At 44.5% G+C, this 20,342-nt stretch overlaps 1 protein-coding gene across 4 annotated transcripts in view; it reads left to right on the top strand.

Moving 5' to 3' along the window:
* The window catches only part of NSDHL (NAD(P) dependent steroid dehydrogenase-like), a 29,918-nt gene that overhangs the window by 3,278 nt on the left and 6,298 nt on the right, over window positions 1-20,342 (top strand). Inside the window, exons 2-5 of one of the 4 annotated variants that reach the window (XM_046673191.1) lie at window positions 207-344; window positions 4,572-4,683; window positions 8,886-9,044; window positions 17,208-17,354. In XM_046673191.1, the coding sequence (XP_046529147.1) occupies window positions 4,612-4,683; window positions 8,886-9,044; window positions 17,208-17,354 (378 nt within the window). In that variant the 5' untranslated portion in view covers window positions 207-344; window positions 4,572-4,611. Of the gene's footprint in view, window positions 1-206; window positions 345-4,571; window positions 4,720-8,885; window positions 9,045-17,207; window positions 17,355-20,342 lie in introns of all 4 variants that reach the window. The other 3 variants (XM_046673188.1, XM_046673189.1, XM_046673192.1) reach the window with 3 other exon arrangements.

Raw genomic sequence — 20,342 nt, 5'->3', positions numbered from 1 at the left:
AGCTTGCAGTAGCCACATTTTAGCTTCCCGCACTGACTCCGTGGAAGGCAGCAGGCAGGGCCCCGACTACCCCAACACACTCCTCTGAATTGCTCTGCATTTCCCCTTTACAAAGAGGCTGCTCTCCCACGTTTTCGAAGAACGCGACACTCGTCTCTCTCCATCTGGTTTGAAATGGACAGACTATCTGTCCCTTTTGTCTCCAGGACTCAGTGGTTGGGAACTTTCCCCAGCAGGAAGGAGGAGATTGGGCTCACTCACTTCTCTCTTCATCAAATCCTATCAGCAGCCCTCCTCCCCTTGCTCAGAAGTTGAACGAGGCACTTGGATTTCACCAGTAGAAGGTAGGTCTCTTTTCCTAGGTTGTTTTTAGCCTAAGACTTTGTCCCAATGTGTATAGAGGGCATACATACTGATTTCACGTGGATTCAAAGACCTACCATTTTAAAGGAAAAAGACTTGAGGCTTCTGATGTGTGAACCTTAATGATCCCAGCCCCTAGAACATTGCTCTTTGGGGTCTTATTTTCCCATTCAGAGCTACGTGTGTATGTGTGGAAAAATAAACAGAACTGAAAATTGACCATCTGAACCATTTTTAGGTATACAGTTCAGGGACATCAAGTGCTTTCACCTTGCTGCACAGCCATCCCCACCATCCAGAACTTGTTCATCTTCCTGAGCTGAAACTCTGTCCCCATGAAACCCTTGCCCCCCCCCCCCCCCCCCCTTCCTCCCCCTCCCCCGCCCCCCCCCCCCCCCCCCCCAAACCGCCCCCCGAACCCCCCCCCGCAGCCACCATCCTCCTTTCTGTCTCTGTGAAGTTGAAGTTGACTGCTCTCGCGACCTCATATGGGTGGAATCATATGGTATCTGTCCTTTTGTGGCTGGCTTCTTCCACTTAGCATAATGTCCCCAAGGTTCTTATTTCATTTAGCATAATGTCCTCAAGGTTCATGCTTGTAGCATGCGTCAGAATTTCTCCTGTTTTAATTTTTATTTTGTTTTAGTTTATCGTGGTGAGAACAGTTATAATGAGATCTACTCTCGTAACAAATGTTGACGTGTAGAATAGGTTATTGTTGACTCTGGGAGCAGCGTTGTACAGCAGATCTCTAGAGCTTATCTTGCTTAACTGAAACTGTGTGCCCCTTGATTAGCAACTCCCCACTTCCCCCTCCCCAAGCCCCTGGCCACCACCATTCCACTCTTTGATTCTATGAATTTGACTATTTTCAATACTTCATATAAAGTGGAATCGTGCAATATTTGTCTTTGCATGACTGGCTTCTTCCACTTAGCATAATGTCCTCAGGGTTCACCCATGTTGTAGTATATTGCAGAATTCCCCTCTTTTTTGAGGCTGAATAGTATTCCATTGTATCTAGATACTACATTTACTTTTTTTGTTTACTTTTTATTGTTTTATTGGGGTCACATTGGTTTATAACATTATGTAAATTTCAGGTGTACATCATTATATTTCAGCTTCTCTATAGACTGCATTGTGTTCACCACCAAAAGTCCAGTTTCCGTTTGTCTCTGTACATATGTGCCCCTTTACCCCTTTCATCCTTCCCCGACCCCCTCCCCCTCTGGTAACCAGCAATCTGTTCTCCATATCTCTGTGTGTGTTTATCTTCCACATATGAGTGAGCACATACAGTATTGGCTTTCTCCATCTGACTTATTTCACTTAGCATAATACCCTCAAGGTCCATCTATGTTGTCACAAGTTGCATGATTTCGTCTTTTTTATGGCTAGGTAGTATTTCATTATATATATATATATACACACCACATCTTCTTTATCCATTTATCTGTCGATAGACACTTGGGTTGCTTCCACTTTTTGGCTACTGTGAATAATGCTGCTGTGAACATGGGTGTACAAATATCTGTTCAAATCTCTGCTTTGAATTTTTGGTGGTATTGTTTGGGGGAATTGTTTGATCCTATGATAATTCTATATTTAAATTTTCGAGAGGCCACCATTCTGTTTCCCACAGCGGCTGCACCATTTTAAATTCCCACCAGCAGTACACAAGGGTTCCAGTTGCTCCACATCCTTGTCAACGCTTGTTATTTTCTGTTTTCTGGGGTTTTTTGATAATAGGCATCCTAATGGGTATGAAGTGATATCTTATTGTGGTTTTGATTTGCATTTCCCTAATGGGTAGTGATCTTTTCCTGTGCTCATTGGCCATGTGTAAAGTATATCTTTTTTGGAGAAATGTCTATTGAGTCAGGGCTCTTCTTGATGTTCGTTTTACCCCTGTCATATAGTACATGGGGGATTTCGGTTGGGGGTGCCAGTGGGATCTGACTCATTCCCTAGAGATGGCTAAAGTATCACTAAAGTTCTTATCTAGATCATAGTATTTACAAACTTTAGTATAACGTGTGTATAACTTGAGATAAAGCAGATTTGATTTTCTTCTTAGAAGAGGCTGCTTAGCTGAGGATTGCCTGAGCATTGAATGGTATGGATCCACGGGGGCAGGATGGGTTTCCCCTTTCACCTCCTGGATCCTTCCCTAGAGACTGGGGGGTAGGGGCCTGGAGCAGGCTTTAAGGCTTCTTCCTTTTCTACTAGTACAGGGTGCCTATGGAAGAGGCAGCTGTACTATTTGGAGTTCAGGAGTGCAAAGAATACTTGTGTTGATTTCCCATATAGCCGCTGTAACAAATGACCACAAACTCGGTGGCTAAAAACAACACAAATTTATCCTCTCACAGTTCTGGAGACCAGAAGTCTGAAGTCAAGGTGTCCTTGGCTTGTGGTTGCATCACTCCAAATGCTGTCTGCCCTCTCGTTTCGTCATGATTCCCTGAGTATCTGGGGAAATTGAGAAGCCAGCAGTGGGTATTCATGAGTGTGGCCCTCAGTGAGGCTCCTGCATCGGAGACAGGTGTGTGTGTGTGTGTGTGTGTGTGTGTGTGTGTGTGTGTGTATGTGGCACAGAGCAGAAGGGAGTCTGCCTGGGCATGTGCAGGCAGCATATACTCAGGAGGCCAGTGGGTATGTGGGTGCCCACTTTGTGCCAGGCACCACACTTCATGCCAAGAAACAGTGGTGAGCAAGGCAGACGGAACTCCTATCACACACTATGTGCTGAGCCTTGGTGCAAGTGCCCAAGTTCTCCTCCCCGAGCTGGTACACGCTGAGCCCAATGAGTCAGAGCTCACCAGCCACCTCTGTTTAGGGTGAACAGATGACAGGGCCGCTGCCAACACAGAGAGGATTATGGGATAGAGAGAGAGGGACGGGATAGGCATAGAACTACAAGTCAACTTTACTTATTCGTTATATGCATTCGGAAAAGGTCCATGAAAAGAAGTTCTGAAATATATTTCCTGATAGCTTCCATTATGATTTCAGAAATAAGCTTCCCCAAAATTACCCCATCAGACATTGAGGATGTCTTTTTCAAGGCCATTTCAGCTACCCACAAAATTGGTTCCTACAAGGACACGTGACTCTGTGTGTGTCTGTGTGTGTGTCTGTGTAACTCAAGGTGTGGAATTGGATTGGAGTTATCTCCGTGTTTGAAACCCCAGTGCTACCTGCCTGCCACCTCCTCACTGAAGAGTGTTGTCTGAATCTAGGCTTTTGCAAGCAGTTACACTGTTTTCTTTGCCATGGATTTCACTGTCTCCAGATGTCAGGGGATCCTTGACTTAAGTAAATTGAGCACTACCAAGAAAACAGGTGGAAGACCAAATACATCGTAACCCAAAATTGAATGGCTTCTCTTTGTTTGCAGTTCAGTATTATGGCTGAATGAAGAGAGCATTGCATCCTAAGGGCTGTCACTAAAACTTCTCTTTAAACTACTTTTCTGTTTGGTGTCGTAGGACTTTGTCAGCTGGTGTGCTTCGTGACTGTCTCCAGGTTGTGAACCGCTAAGTCCCCACCACACTCTGACCACTTCCCGAGGGTTTCTGATGACCCCAGACATTCAGAATTCTTCCGCCCGTGGTCAGGGTGGCTTTAATTTTACCGAGGAGAGCTCTGTCTCCTCTTACACTCCCCCCTCCCCGCCAGCATCCTGTGCCCTGTCACAAGAAGATGAGCACTGAGTCCATTTTACTGATGGGGAAATTGAGCTGCAGCAGAGAGACAGACTTGATCAGATTTACACCGTTTGTGATAGGGCTAGGGCTGGAACTCAGGACCCCCTAGGTCTGTGCCTTTTCCCTCTGCGCTGCCACAGTCTAATGATCAACACAAGAGAAACAGAATAATCGAAGCATGTGAGTGCCGTGGGAAAAACTGCAGTGCCAGAGGTGTTCTTTTTGTTGTAACTGATGAATGAGGTTATTTAACTGGCTCTCCATTCTGCCTCTAATGCAAGTATATGGTGAGCTATGGGCCCGGTTATGCCCTTCTCTGAGGGAGTAGCCTGCACCACAAGAACGCTAGCTGAGTGCTTCGTCCAAGCCACAGACAGAGTTCAGCTGGTTGTGAAAATTCAGTGGGGAGGGGGCATCCACACAAAATGCTAACAGCTAAAAGATATTTTGATTTATACAACATAAGTATCTGTCTCTAAATCTGTCTTTAAAAAGAGAAAAGTAGACCGCAAACGGGACCATATTTGGAGCTAAAATGGAACAAGCAGCTGATGAGCCAATGAACAACCCGGTCACACAGACACATCTGACAGAAAACATTCCAAAAGTGAGTACTGACACCGAAAAGGTCAGCCAAAACCAGGTAAGGGGAAAGTCGAGCACATGCATACTAGTAAGCCATTGATACTTAGCTGTGGGTTAAAAATTGTATTTGGTACATTTATTAATCAATGTCAAATACTGTTTTTTCTATATCAGATATATATCTTTATTTAAGGTATCAGTTACTTATTGCTGTGTAACAGACAGTGTCAGGATGTAGTGATTTAAAACAATGCTCATTTCTTTGTTCACAGTTCTGCAGTTTGGGCTGGGCCTTGGCTGGTCCCCCCCTGGGCTCATTCAGGCAGCTGCAGTCATGGGAACTCCCTGAGGTGTATGTGCTGGGTGGCCTGACTCACTCACCTGCTGTAACTGCTGGTTGGCAGCTCAGTGCCTCAGTTTGCCTTCACGTGGCCTCCAGTAGGCTAGACCAAGCTTGAAGGCAGAATGGCAAAAGCCTTCCCCAGGGGCATCAAGGGCAGTAACAAGGCCTCCTAAGGTCTACCATTGCAAGTGTCAGAAGGGACTTTAAGGAATTGTCAGGTCTCCTGGAGATTCTTCACATAGATCTGCAAAGGTTTGGTTCAATTCACTTTTTTTTTTTTTTGCTGGGAAAGATTCGCCCTGAGCTAACGTCTGTTGCCAATCGTCCTCTTTTTTTCCCCTCCCCAAAGCCCCAGTATGTAGTTGTATATTATAGCTGTAAGTCCTTCTAGTTCTGTGACCTACCGCCACCACATGTCTACTGACAGACAAGTGGTGTGGTTCTGCACCCGGGAACTGAAACCGGACTGCCAAAGCAGAGTGCACCAAATTTTAACCACTAGGCCATCAGGGCTGGCTCTGATTCACTTTTTTTTTTTTGGTAATGAAGATTCTCCCTGAACTAACATCCATTGCCAATCCTCCCTTTTTTTTTCTTTTTGCTTGGGGAAGATTAGCCCTGAGCTAACATCTGTGCCAGCCTTCCTCTATTTTTCGTATGTGGGATGCTCCACAGCATGGCTCATGAGTGGAGTAGGTCCACGCCCAGGATCTGAACCCGTGCCCTCAAAGTGGAGCATGTGGAACTTTAACCACTTGGCCATGAGGCTGCCCCCTGATTCACTTAGTAAATGCTAATTCTCCAGAAATTTAATCATGCCAAGATAAAATGTATTTATATCAAAACCTACAGGAGGTTCCTGTGGGCCACTAGGTCACCGTGGTTTCGGTGGAGAGTAAAGCATCCTCTGTGCCTCTGCGGGTGAGGGTTCATCTGAGATTCTAGTGTTCAGACAAACCAGGAGAGCCCCTTGCCATCTGTAGTTCCTTATTCATATAAATTAGGATTTTACTGATACTTAGCAACCAAAAAAAAGCTAAATTCCAGTGGTTGTATCAATAGTGGTTCTTTCTCATTGATTGACTTTATAGGAAGTAAAAGTTATAAATTTAAACTACTAAAATAAAAAGAGTGCTTGCATCTTAACTTATATATACATTCTGTGTAAGACTTCTCTGAAAAAGGAGCCCACTGCTAAAGACAGAAGAAAACGGGAAAGGTTGGAAGAACCTCAGTGGCCTAGACCAATTTCTTATCTCAAGATCATATTACAATTAAAATAGTCTGTCTAGATGGCTTTCTTTCCTATTCTTAAAACTCTCTCCAGGATGTTGATCTTTTATAGCTCCCCTCAGTAACCCATCCTTAAATCTCATTCCCTGTTCCCACTCTGGAGTTTCATTCTTACTTGTCGGCATGTGTTCCTTCTTGTCCACTGTGCCCACTTCCCCTGCATCATCCTTAATGGCCATGAAAAGTAAGTGGTTATTTCCCATGATCTCCTCTAACTGCATAGCATTATGGGTGTGATTCAAGACATTGTCCCATCACACATCTAACTTCTCTGGGGCAAATGATGATTCCATTCTCATCGTTACAAAACTCTCTGCGGAATAGCCATCGGCCCACTCATTCCAAGAAATATTGGTGCAACATTTCAAAATAAGAAAATAATCCACATCACTCTGTCAGAGAGAATACAGATTGCTCACATTTAAAATCATGAAATGAAATTGCACTGGACATAATAGCAAGGTTATTTGATTTTTCTAAAAATTAGACTCTGCCTTTTGAAACAGCTGTAACTAGAGGTGCCAGATAATATAAACAAGAGAATCTGAAATCCTTTGGGATGCTATCAAAACATGTCTAATTCCGACCCTCTCTGGGCTCAGGCAAACTTTTAGTAAGCCAAGACAAATCAGGTTGCAGAGCAGGGAAGCTTGGAGTTATTCTCAAAAACCGCATGCGGGGCTGGCCCATTGGCATAGTGGTTAAGTTTGCGCACTCCACTTTGGTGGCCTGGGGTTCATGGGTTCAGATCCCAAGCGTGGACCTACATACCGCTCATCAAGCCATGCTGTGGCGGTGTCCCACATACGAAATAGAGGAGGATTGGCACAGATGTTAGCTCAGACAATCTTCCTCACCAAAAAAAAAAAAACAAACACAACACATATGCCTGGACCACTGACTTGGGACAAGGGCAGGAGGGGGGATTGCTGAGAAGGGGATCAAATGGGATTTGGGCATTTTAAGTTGTCTGGGTCCTGGGGAAATCTTAGGAGTTTCAGTCAAGGTGTGAATGATTTAGCTTGGTCTGATGATGTGTATGTGGGAACAAGCAAAACAAAGCGTGGACGAGAAGGGATTGAGAAGATCATTTGAGGGGGTAGAATAGTGAAGCCAGTTAGTTCAGTAGCTTACACATGCCTGAACAAATGATGCTACAGCTGCAGTCCCAGACTCCAGTAAAAATGCCTTTCCAGGTCGGACACCAGGTTGGGAAGGGCAGATCTGTAGAAGGGGCCCTGGCACCCCTTGGGTCTCCTGTGTATCTTAATTGTAGAGGTATTTAAGGAATAAGTAGGGGATTGGTTGGTTGGGTTTTTTGTTTTTGTTTTTGTTTTTTTTTTTAAAGATTTTATTTTTTTCCTTTTTCTCCCCAAAGCCCCCAGGTACATAGTTGCATATTCTTAGTTGTGAGTCCTTCTAGTTGTGGCATGTGGGACACTGCCTCAGCGTGGTTTGATGAGCAGTGCCATGTCCGCGCCCAGGATTCGAACTGACGAAACACTGGGCCACCTGCAGCGGAGCGCGCGAACTTAACCACTCGGCCACGGGGCCAGCCCCGGTTGGTTGGGTTTTTAATCAGGAACAGAATTTCTTTAACATCTTTAGTTTCTGCTCCCCAACTTTGGTTTATTATTCATGAGCTTAGGAAAAATGGGGGTTTGTCATCTTAAGGAAGCCCAGGTGTGGTTTTAGAAAGACCTCAGGGAGGAAGGATATCACAGGTCCTCTTTTAGGGCCACTTGAAGCCAGCTTATTCAGCATGCCAGCAGCCACAAGCTTGCATTGACTCCCTGGAGTCCGACTGTTTAAGTGCCTGCGTGTGGTGCTCTGTCCTTCCATTAGCCCCAGTGACCAGAGTTGGAATTTAGCCAAGAAAGTATACATGTTACAGAGGCTGGAATGGAAATACCACAGCACTCCCCTGATTTGTCAACTTGCTCAGAGCTCGAAGTAGAGAAAGCAAAGCCCTGGGTCAGCTGTATAACAGCTCACCGGTCCTCACTGCAACCTCACCAGGAGACCCCATCAGATGGCAACATGGTCTTAGGTGAATATACTAAGGTGACAAGCCCAAAGCCACACAGTCCAGGCCTGTAGTGGTCGGGGAGGAAAAGGCACTGACTTTCTCCTGCGAGTGTGGAGACTGCTTGCTTCTTTCTGATGTTTTAAGTGCACACTGTCAGTTGAGTGAGTGGCGTGTTTTGTTTTGGTTTGGGAGCAAGAAGGTATCACTTTTGGGTCTTTTGTTTGTTTTTAGATGGTCCCGTTTTGATTGTAGGCAGTTTAATTTCTTTTAGAGATGTCTCCTTTTCCTTTCACTAAACACACAGCATGCATTGGGTCATTCGGTCCAGCCAAAGTCTATCTCAGTATCATTTGCTATCTCTCTTCCCTTCCTACGGATCCCAGGAGAGGAGGCAATAGGACACCAGAATTAGGTAAAGCTTCCAAGTTGGCTCAAGAAGAGTTTCAAATAGACAGAGATGGACCTGCCATTACTGTGGCTCATGACGTGTGAGTCCAGGCTTTTTATAGCTTCCACTTCTCACCACCCTCGTCACCCTGCCATCCCTCTCTTTCCACAGGCCAAGAAATGTACCGTGATCGGGGGTTCTGGGTTCCTAGGACAGCACATGGTGGAGCAGTTGCTTGCAAGAGGCTACGCTGTCAATGTATTCGATATGCGGCAAGGGTTCGACAATCCCCGGGTGCAGTTCTTTCTGGGCGACCTCTGCAGCCAACAGGTAAAGACCACCCAGCCTTGCCAATTTCCCACAGGCCCCTGAAGGGAAACCACCAGCCTTCCCCTGCCCAGAGGCCAGCCAAATTGTTGTTTCAAAATTTTTTTTTTTTACTTTGAAAACTTTTGAAGTTATAGGAAAGAATTTAACATACACCCACATTCTTACTCCTCAGAATAAATAACTGTCATCTCCGTCACTGCTACTCTACTCTGCTGTGCTAGTGTGAAAGCAGCCATGGTCAGTAGGTAAACGAATGGGCATGGCTGTACCAATACAACTTTATTTACAAATAAAGTTGTCCACCAGCTGTAGCGTGCCGACTGCTGCTCCAGAGTCTGTATCCAAAAGTGCAATTGCTGGGTTTCACTTTTTGTAATTGAGATATAATTCACATTCCATAGGTTTCACGTTTTTTAAAGTGCACAATTCAGCAGTTGTTAGTACAGTCAAAAAGTTGTACACTGTCACTACTATCTAATTCCAGAACATTTTCATCACCCAAAAGGAAACCCCAGGCCCATTAGCAGTTGCTCTGCCTTTCTTCTCCTACCCTCCCAGCCCTTGGCAACCACTCACCTCCTCTCTCTGTGGATGTGCCTCTCCTGGACATTTTCTGTACGTGGAATCATACAATAGTTGTCCTTTTGTGACTGGTTTCTTTCACTTAACATAATGTTTTCAAGCTTTACTCATGTCATAAGGGTCTTAATATTTTGCATTTTATTAGATGTTGCCAAATTGCTTGACAAAGCTGCTATGTCAATTTTCCATTCACTCTGGCAGCAGGACAGGATCCCCATTGCTCCACGTCTTTGCTAACACTTGGTGTAGTCAGACTTTTTGGTGTTGCCATTCTGAAGGGTATGAAATGGTACCTGGGCGAGGCTTAGAGTCATGTGCCCTTGTCGATCCTCCTCTGTGAAATGCCTGTCGGTGACCTTTGCCCATTTGTCTCTGGGCCACCCTCTCCTTACAGATCTGTAACTCCTTTCTATTTGATATGCCAATCCCTTGCGTGTTGTACGTGTTGCAGGTGGCTTCCCTCAGCCTCTCCCTGGGCTCTTATTCTTGGCTTTGGTGTTACTTGCCGTAGATTTTTTTATTTGAATTTTAAAGATATGGCTTCCCTTGCAGCCCTCTCAAAATCCAGGCTGTTTTCTCTCCACACCTCTGGGCCTGGAGATGTGGTGGAAGTCTTCCTTGTTCGTCTTTGCCACTTCCCTCTGCCCTAAGCTCCCCACAACTTTGAAGACGATACCAGCAGACTGTACGTACCTCAGTACCCTTCCTTGTGGCAGTCATCCACAGCCACCCACTCCCTTTCCCAGGTGACTTCATCTCATTTCTTAGTGATTTTAGCTCCTGCCTAAGGTCAGCCTGGTCATAATTGTTGGTGAGTTCAGTATTCACACAGATGACCCTACTGATACCCTCACCATGGCTTCCTCTCACCCACCCATCTTGGCCTCCACTTCTATTGTCATTCCCTAGACCTGGACCTTGTCATTACCTGCAAATGTGTCCTCTCCATGTTCTCATGTGCAAGCGCTCTGCTCTGAGCATCACTTCCTATTTTTCCAGTTCATGCCCTCTAAGATCTCCACACCCACGTAGCCAGCCGTTCCCCACTACCCTCACCTCAGGCGTGTCCTCACTGCGTTGACTCCATGGCCTGCTTGTTCTCCTGCATAACCCTCAGCCCTCTTGGCCCTTTCTTCTCGTTGTATGTATCAGTCAGGATTCTCCAGAAGAACAACCAGTAGGGGTGTGTAGGGTGTGTGTGTGTGTACAGGGAGAGGAAGAGGGAGAGAAAGAGAGAGAATGAGATTTAATTCAAGGACTTGGCTCACGTGATTATGGGGCTGGCGAGTCTGAAATTTACAGGACGGGCTGGAAACTCAGGCAGGAGCTGATGCTGCAGTCCTGAGGCAGAATTTCTTCTTACAGAAACCTCAGTTTTCGCTCTTAAGGTCTTCCAACTGATTGGATGTAGCCACCCAAATTATCCAGGATAATCTCCTTTACTTAAAGTCAAGTGATTGTAAATGTTAACCACAGCTGCAAAATATCTTCAGAGCAACCCCTAGAGTGGCATCTGCTGGAATAACAGAATTGGAACCCAGCCAAGTAGACACATAAACCTCCCCATCGTGTTGTACTTCCTGGGTATAACCTCAGCCCTGGTTAGATCCAATTCTACCTCCTCCCTGGGCAGCTAAACAGGGCTGGAAGAGAAAATATGCACTCGTTGCCTCTTTCTTCGTGGCATGGCCTTCGAGCGGCCCCGTGGTGTCTCCCAGCCCTGTATCCACAGACCTATCTGGGTCCACGCCCTGCCGATGCCTTATCCCTGCAAATGCTCCAGGCACTAGCTAGAGCCCCTCCCTTCTTCCCTGTTCAACACTTCCAGTAGGGACTCTGACCCCTTCTCTTCCACATCAGCGGTTTATCCTTCTCTACCAGATCACAGCCATCGACACACAGATGTGTTGCAGTATCACCCATCTCAAGAAGCCAAAATGCCCTGATGCGAGATCCCACTCCAGCTGCTGCCCCACTTCTCTCTCCCCCTTATAGCAGAGATCAAAGAGCCATTTGTGCTCACCACCTCGGGTTGCTTCCTTCCATTGTCTCATAGAAACACTCCAGCTAGGTCTTCACCAAACAGCTCCTGTCACAGCCACCAGGGACAAAGGGGACCAGATCCAGTGGCCAAGCCTCAGTTCTCATCTGACTGGACCTTCAGCAGCGTCTTACAGTTTCTTCACTTGCCATCTAGGACACCCCACTGGCTTCATTTCTCCTGCCTCACCGATTGCCCCTTCTCAGTCTCCTAATCTCTATAATTTCTAAACTTGGCAGGATCCAGGGCTTCTTCTTGGATCTCTTTTCTTCTCCAAGCACACTCCTTGTCATGGTGAATCTACCCCGGCTCACAGATTAAATACAATTTAGGAGCTGACAAGCTCCCAGCTTGCAATCTCCAGCCCGTAGCTCTCCTGGCCCTGTATCTATCCAGCTGCCTGCTGGACGTCTCTATTTGGATACCTAATAGACATTTCAAACTTGCCACATCCAAAATTCAGCTCCTGGTTCCCTGCCCCCTAGCCTCTGACAGCAAACCTACTCCTACTAAAGTCTTCTCCATCTCCATAAATGGCCCACCCCATCTTTCTGATTGCTTTGGCCTTAGATTCAACCTTGATTCTTTCCTCTCTCGTACCCTCCATCCCATCCATCAGCAAACTTGTTGACTTCACTCTCAGAATAGATCCCCAAACCAGCAACTTCTTACCCCTTCCATTGTTACCACCCTGGTCGAAGCAATCACCCTGTAACACGTAAATCAGATCACAGTGCTCCTCTGTTCAGAAGCCTCCAATGGTGTCTAGTCCTGTTTAGGGGAAACGTAAGGCCATACAGTCACCCACGAGGCACTGCATGGTCTGCCCGCACTACCTCTCTGGCCTCAGCCTGTCCCACACTCCCCGTCATTGCTCTGCTCCAGGCGCGCAGGCCTCCTTACTGCTCCTCAAACTCACCAACCAAGTTTCTGCCTCAAGACCTTTGCACTCACTGCTCTTTCTGGCAGGAATCCTCTGTGTGAGCTACAGAACTTGCTCGCTAAATTCTGTAAATCTCTGACCACCATGCTAAGTAGCAAGGCCCTGTGGACCTCCTTTAGTCTACTTTCGGTTTCTGTGTAAGACTTGGCTCTAGCTGATGTCCTGTGTGTTTACTTGTTTGTCTGTACCCCCGCTGCCCCTGGAGAATGTAAGCTCCATGAAGGCAAGGACATTTTCTCTCTTGATCACTGCAGTGCCCCCTCAAAGGCGATGAGAGTTCTTTGCAAATTTCAACTACCCTCAAAACTGCACCCCAACTCCCATGCTATTGTTGCTAGTATTTTATTTGCAGATTTTCTTGAACACAAATTTAAAGGGAGACCCACTAGCGTGATGTGTTGTTCTCCAGCAACACTCAGCTGCTCAGGCACCAGCAGGGAGAAGGGGAGAGTGGCGCTTAACCAGGGCCAGAGTTTGCCAGGCCAATTGGATAAAGGGAGAGAGGGGCAAGGCAAAGATTCTGCTGATGGATCGTGAAGTTGAAGCTAGGGAAGATATGAAGAGGGTGAAGGACAAGCCAGGCATGGACTTTAGAAATGTGTTTTAATGTCAGTCCTTACATTTTGTGCCTCGTATGCCTGAATTCTTCACTCATCAGTACTTCTTGTATCCCATTTCTTTCTTCCAGGTTCCTTTCTCTTCTTGCTGAAGCATTTCCTTTAGCATTCCCCCCAGTGAATATCTAGGGGCAAGAAACTTTCTGAGTCCTTGTCTGCCTGAAAATGTCTTTATTTCACCCTCACTCATAAATGCTAGTTTGGCCGACGGTGGAGTTTCAGGTTCACAGTTATTCCCCCAACACTCAGTCTGGTCATCGTTCCTTTGTAGGTCATCTGGTTTTCTTCTTGTGGCTTTAGGATTTTCTTTTTTCTTTCTTTCTTTTTTTTTTTTTTTGAGGAAGATTAGCCCTGAGCTAACATCTGCCACCAATCCTCCTCTTTTTGCTGAGGAAGACTGGCCCTGAGCTAACATCCGTGCCCATCTTCCTGTACTTTATATGTGGGATGCCTTCCACAGCATGGTGTGGCAAGTGTTGGGTAGCTAGACGCCTGGGATCCAAACCAGCGAATCCTGGGTCACCAAAGTGGAACGTGCGAACTTAACCACTGTGCCCCCAGGCCGGCCCCAGGATTTTCTTTTTTATTTTTTATGGTCTGTAGAGAATATGTTGTACGTCTGAGTTTAAGGGGTTTTTTTAAATCCTGCTCAGTATTTAATGAGCATTTGAAATCTGAGGACTCACATCCTTCCTCATTTCTGGAGAATTCTTCAAATATTGACTCTACCCCATTCTCTCTTTTCTGTTTTTCTGGAAGCCTTACTGGACATATGGTAGAGTCTTTCATTATATTCTACATGTCTTTTGGTCTCTCTTTCATGTGCTCTTTCTCTTTCTGTCTTTGTAATATTTTATAGATTTCCTCTGTTCTGTATCCACTCACAGCCAGTTTTGTTTCATCTATATCCCCACCCACCCTCAGACTATTTTGAAGCCAATTCTAGATATCATATCATCTTTTTCTGTAAATATTTCAGTATTTGTCTCTAAAAGATGAAGATCCTTTTAAAAAATGCAGTTCCAGGGGCCAGCCCAGTGGCACAGCAGTTAAGTTCGCATGCTCTGCATTGGCGGCCTGGGGTTCATGGGTTCGGATCCCGGGTGCAGACCTACACACTGCTCATCAAGCTATGCTGTGGCAGTGTCCCACATACAAAGTAGAGGAAGATTGGCACAGATGTTAGCTCAGTGACAATCTTCCTCAAGCAAAAAGAGGAAGATTGGCAATAGATGTTAGCTCAGGGCCAGTCTTCCTCACAAAAAAAAAAAAATGCAATTCCATGACCACACATAAAACATATTGACAATTCCTTAATTTCCAGCCGGTGTTCAGATATCCCTGAATGTCTCATAAATGTTTTTGTATAGTTGTCTTTCCAAATAAGGAACCAAAAAGGTCAAAACATTGCAGTTGATTAAAATGTTTGTCTCTTTTAATTTATAAGTTCCCCTTCACATTTTTAAACTTTAGTTTATTTGTTGACTACTGATGCTTATTAGAAATCATGTTTATTGTCCTGTACCATTTCCCATGGTTTGCATTTTGCAGATTGGATCCCCACGGTGTTGTTTGACATGCCCCTCTGTCCTCCAGTATTTCCTGCAGACTGGTAGATCAGGGGACTGAGCTGTCCATAAGGCAGACTTAGTACAGAAATGGGGAATGTACATAACTTATTAATAATTTTTATATTGATTACATGTTGAAATGATAACATTTGGGTATATTATATTAAAATACATTAGAATTATCTTCACCTGTTTCTTTTTACCTTTTTAATGTGGCTACTACAAAATGTAAAGTCACATCTGTGCCTCGTATTATATTTCTGGAGGATTAAAGGCTGGATCTGACTCTAGTTCAGTTTTTCCCTCTGGGGCATCATGGATTGATACCCCAATAGCAATAAGTACACTTATTGATCAGATTTTGATTTCTGTACCCAATTGCCCATAAAAGGAACCAGGGATCCTTGGGAAGATAGCCTATTCAGGACTCTGGGGTGGGGGTAGTACAAGGTGAGCCTGGGACATTTTCTTAGGACAAAATTAACAAAGTGCCCCAAAACTAATGAGAACATGTCAAAAGGACACAGGAACCAACTTGAGGAGCCTCCGCTGGCCAAATTTGAGACATTTTGAGCATTTTGAGCCTTGAAAAAGATAATAGTAGTAGATTAGAATGCATTGAATAAAAAAAGAATCTATGCATCTATAGAAATTCTAAAAAGAAAAATTAGGGTGGATGAAGGGGAAATTCTACATTACAAAGGAATGCCAACTAATAAAAGTAAAAAGAACACTAGAATTAGAATTTCACCATTTTGCACCCAGTACATTAATAAAGGTTCCAGGCAAGGATCGTCGCTGAATGCTGGAATCAATCGGTGGAAGGTTGCTGGGGAGTAAGATTTTTACACGGTCTCAAATGATCACCCCACGGATTATTTTTTAATTACGGGGGGAAAGACACCTTCTTGATGGCCAGAGTCTGACAGGCATCACCTTAATCAAGTGATGAATGTCAACCTCACCACCAATGGGACAAAGTGCCATCTTGTGCCTCCTGAGGTGATGCCCAAGAAGGCATGTTCTTGCCAGAGTATGAAGCCTGAATCTAATGAGGAAACAGACTAATCCAAACTGAGGACACACTAAAATAACTGACCTGGAAAGACAAAAAAAGGAAAGATAGGGAGACTGTTCCAGATTCAAAGGGACAGAAGAGATGTGAGGACTAAATACGTAGTGTGTGATCCATGATTAGATCCTGGATCCAAATGTAAAAACAGCTATAGGGGACATTACTGGGGAAATTTGGATATAGACTAATTATTGGATAAGAGTGTCCCCATCTGTTACGTTTCTTGCATTTGATTATTTTGTGGTCACTTAGGAGGGTGTCTTTGTTCTTAGGAGATGCCTGGTGAAGAGTTTAGAGGCCAAACGGCACGATGTCTGTCAATTCCTCTCGAATGGTTTCAGAAAAAGAAATAGTATGTCTGTGTGTATCTACATGGAGAAAATTGTGGCAAAATACTAATAATAAGTGAATCTAGGCGCATAATTCATGGTTTTCTTTCTTTTGGTAATATTAGCATCTATTGATGACCATTCCTAGATCTTATTGCTTAATTAAGGTTTTGCAAAATAGGACATGCTATCATTCTTTGTTTCTTAGCTCAAATGTTTGTACCTTATGCAGGTTCAATGCTTGACTCTTACTGTTTATTTACCAGTTTGCAGAAGGAATTCTTATTCTTACTGGTTATCAAATTTTCCAACTTCTCTGGCCAGTGAGAGTCTCTTCAGGTTGGCTCTTGAGTCCTTTTAACAGGACCCCAGGAGTCTTGACTAGCTTCCTTCCTTTCTGCTCCGATGGGGTATTCTGGTTCATCTTGTCGTTTTCCTACCCCGGATCAGCAATAAGTCATTGCTCTCAGGAGCCCTGGCTCCTTTAGCAGTAAATTAAACGTCCCTATTTTCAGTCCCTTTCAGGTTGCTGTTTTCCGTCTCATTTCACAGACAGAAGTACTCCTGTATATTGGCCATTTACACTGTCTTTCATGGTGTGGGACTTGTTCATATGATTCATAATTTGTACCTGTGAGCTCCTCTTCCCCAGGAGTTTTATCCCCAGGTGCCTTGAATTGTTCCCCCACCACTGCCCCCCCAAGTGGGGCACAGAGGCACAGGTGTTGCCTCTTTCTGGATCCCACAGGCTTCTCATGTCCCAAACCAGTTTTTTTATTAGGGACCAGTTAACGGGAAGGAGGCGATTAAAGGGACAACATGGTTTCTATCCCATGTACTTCTGTATTGTTTGAATCTTTTACAATGAGAATGTATTTCCGTGTTAATTGTAGACTTATAAAAGGGCAAGACAGCTCCACCTATGGATTGGAGAGGAGGAATGGGAGGAGGCTGTTTCCTTGCCTAGAGCAGGAATGATCTTTTTGTCTTCGTTTGCGTTTCCAGGATCTGTACCCAGCTCTGAAAGGAGTAAGCACAGTTTTCCACTGTGCGTCACCCTCACCATCCAGTAACAACAAGGAGCTCTTTTATAGAGTGAATCACATTGGCACCAAGAATGTCATTGAAACTTGTAAAGAGGCTGGGGTTCAGGTAAGGGGAAAGCTGGAGTGAGTGCTGTCAGGAACATGTGATGGCCCTTTCTAAGTGTATGGGGGCCAGGGTTCTTGCTCTCTTCCTGGGCCTAGCCAGGCTTGCTTCCTAAAGTATTACAACAATCCTATAAATTAAGCCCTAGGAGCTGCTGGGCCAGTTTGAGATGTAATATTCCAACTGCATCTGAATAGACCATCTGAGGACCCTAAGGCTTAGTATTAATCTTTACTCAAAGAGCTACAAAATGTAAAATATTGCTTAAATTTTTAATTGTGGTAAAATATATAGACAACATCAAATTTACCTTTTTAACCATTTTTAAGATTACAGTTCAGGGGCATCAAGTGCACTCACATTGCTGCGCAGCCATCCCCACCATCCATCCCCAGAACCTTCCATCTTCCCAAGCTGAAACTCTGTCCCCATGAACCACTACCTCCTGTCACCCGCGTCCTCCTTTCTGTCTCTATGAATCTGACTTCTCTAGGGACCTCATACAGATGGAATCATACAGCAGCTGTCCTTTTGTGTCTGGCTTATTTCACATAGCATGATGTCCCCAAGGTCCATCCAGGTTGTAGCACAGGTCAGAATGTCCTTCCTTTTAAGGCGGAACAACATTCCATTGTGTGGATGGACCACGTTTTGTTCATCCGTTCACCTGTCGATGGGCACTTGGGTTGCTTCCGCCTTTTGGCGACTGTGAATCATGCCCCTGTGAACATGAGGGTGCAAATATCTGTTCCAGTCTCTGCTTTTAATTCTTTTGGGTAAATACCCAGAAGTGGAATTCCTGGATCACATGGTAATTCTGTTTAGCCTTTTAAGGAACCGCCATGCTATTTTCCTGACCTTGCTTATATTTTCAAAGAAAAACAAACTGTATTTACTTTTAGCCAATAGAAACCTGTTATAACTCAGACCCGAGGGGATCCGAATTTCCACAATGTCGTAAATTGCTGTGTTGTTATAAATCCTGGTTCTCAGGATCACCTTTATGGGGCACCAGCCACTGGACAAAACAGCTCCCTGTCAGCCAGGCACCCCGCCCTCACAGTGATGCATGCAAAGTGAGCCAGGGGCTTTAGGTCCCAGCAGTCCCTGGTGCCGTCAGCCCACCCCAGCATCATCAGCCAGCCCAGCAAGAACAGGCCAGGAAAGAGCTTTTCTGGGCTCCGTGCCCTGGAAAGGATCAGTTATCCTGGTAAGGACCCCTTATACTTTGCAAATGACAAGACACTTTGCCCTGCATTTGTCACCTGATTTGCCTCTCGTTAGGTAACCAGGAGCTACTAATATCATTTAACAGGTGAGAAACCAGGTTTTGAAGGCTAAGTGATGTCTCTTTGCTAGTAAGTGAAAGAGGTGGGATTGGAATCAGACCCTCTGGTGCCAAATGCCAGACTCCCTACTCTCTACTGTGCTTGTATAAATGGAGCTGGTGAATTACACTGCTGCTGTTTTTTAAATGGAATATCTCAAGCATCCAGAAAAGATTCAAGAATAATCTAGTCTCAGTACTCTCATCACAGCATTTACAGAACAGTATCACTGGTAGAGTTGAAGCCCCATGTGCACCCATCCTTGCTGCCGTTGCTGCCCGTCCCCACCCACAAGGACCACTCTTCTGAATGTGGGTTTATTTCTATTTGCCCCATGTGCAGCCAGTATAAGGTCTTGGGATGCATATTATAAAATTGTATAAAAATGATATCATATTGAATGTATCTTCCTGCAACTTGCTTTTGTCCCCAGCATTATGTTTTTGAGATTTATCCATCTTGATATATGTAGCTCCACTACATTCATGGAAGTGGCAGGATAGCTTAGTGGGTGACAGTGCTGGAAATCATTTTGTGTGTTGTATTTAGGGAACATTTCCCAACACTGAGATCAAGATTGTTTAATGTGGGTTTTTTTTTTCCTCAAAGGTTTAAAATGTTACTTCCCACATTTAAATCTTTAATCCACCAGGAATTTATGTTTGCATATAGTCTGGGGTAGAGATTGAATCTTTTGTTGTTCAGCACCATTTACTGTGTGATTCGTTCTTTCCCCACTGTTCAGCACCCCAGCCAGCAGGTCTCAGGTGCTGGTGCCTTGCGTGCGTCTATTCCTGGCTCTCTTTCCCTCTCTGCTGGTCTCTGTCTATGCCCGTGCCACTGTGCTGTGCCACTAAGTAAGCCTCAGGATGACTCTCAGTATGTGGTAGGACAAGTCACTCCCCAGCCATGTTCTTCAGAATTCGAATGCCTGGCTAATCTTAGCCCTTTGCTCATCCATCAACATTTTAGAATCAGCTATCAAGTTCCTTGATAAAGCCTATTGGCATTGTTATTGTAATTGCATCAAACTTAAAGGTAATTTGGGAGAAAATTGACATCTTTCTGATATTGAGTCTTCCCACCCATAAATATGTAATATTTCTATCTCTCTTTAATGCTTTTCAATAGAGTTTTATACTTTATCTCATAAAGGTTTTACACATCTTTTGTTAAATTTTTTCCTATATACCTCATTTTTGGTTATTGAAATACTATCTTTCCTATTACATTTTCAATTGCTAATGCAGATGAACAGTTAATTTTTGTATGTTAATTATTAATTTTTGTATATTGATTCTGTACTTCGCAACTTTGCTAAACTCTAATATTTTCTGTATGTTCATGGTGTTTTCTATGTAGACGTTTCCAACATCTATGAATGGTGGTAGTTTGGTTTCTTCTTTCCAAATCATTATGCCTTGTTGTTTGTCTTATCCTACCACCGTGGCTAGGACTTCCAGTACAATGTTGCGTGAAAGTTTATGATTGGACTTCCGGTCTAATCATAAAGATATGATTGGAGCTACTGATGTTCAGTGTTGGATGAGCTGCCCTTAACCAGAGGGCTGCAAGCTGGGGAGCATCTTCCTTTCAAGTAGCATTTCTCCAGTGGGTGTGTGCATGCATACATGTGCTGACATGCCAGGGTTTGTATCAGAAT

The sequence above is a fragment of the Equus quagga genome, chromosome 10, assembly GCF_021613505.1.
Source record: "Equus quagga isolate Etosha38 chromosome 10, UCLA_HA_Equagga_1.0, whole genome shotgun sequence".
Lineage (NCBI taxonomy): Eukaryota > Metazoa > Chordata > Mammalia > Perissodactyla > Equidae > Equus > Equus quagga.
The sequence above is the reverse complement of the archived record's forward strand: the minus strand, read 5'-3'. Positions and strand labels throughout refer to the sequence as shown.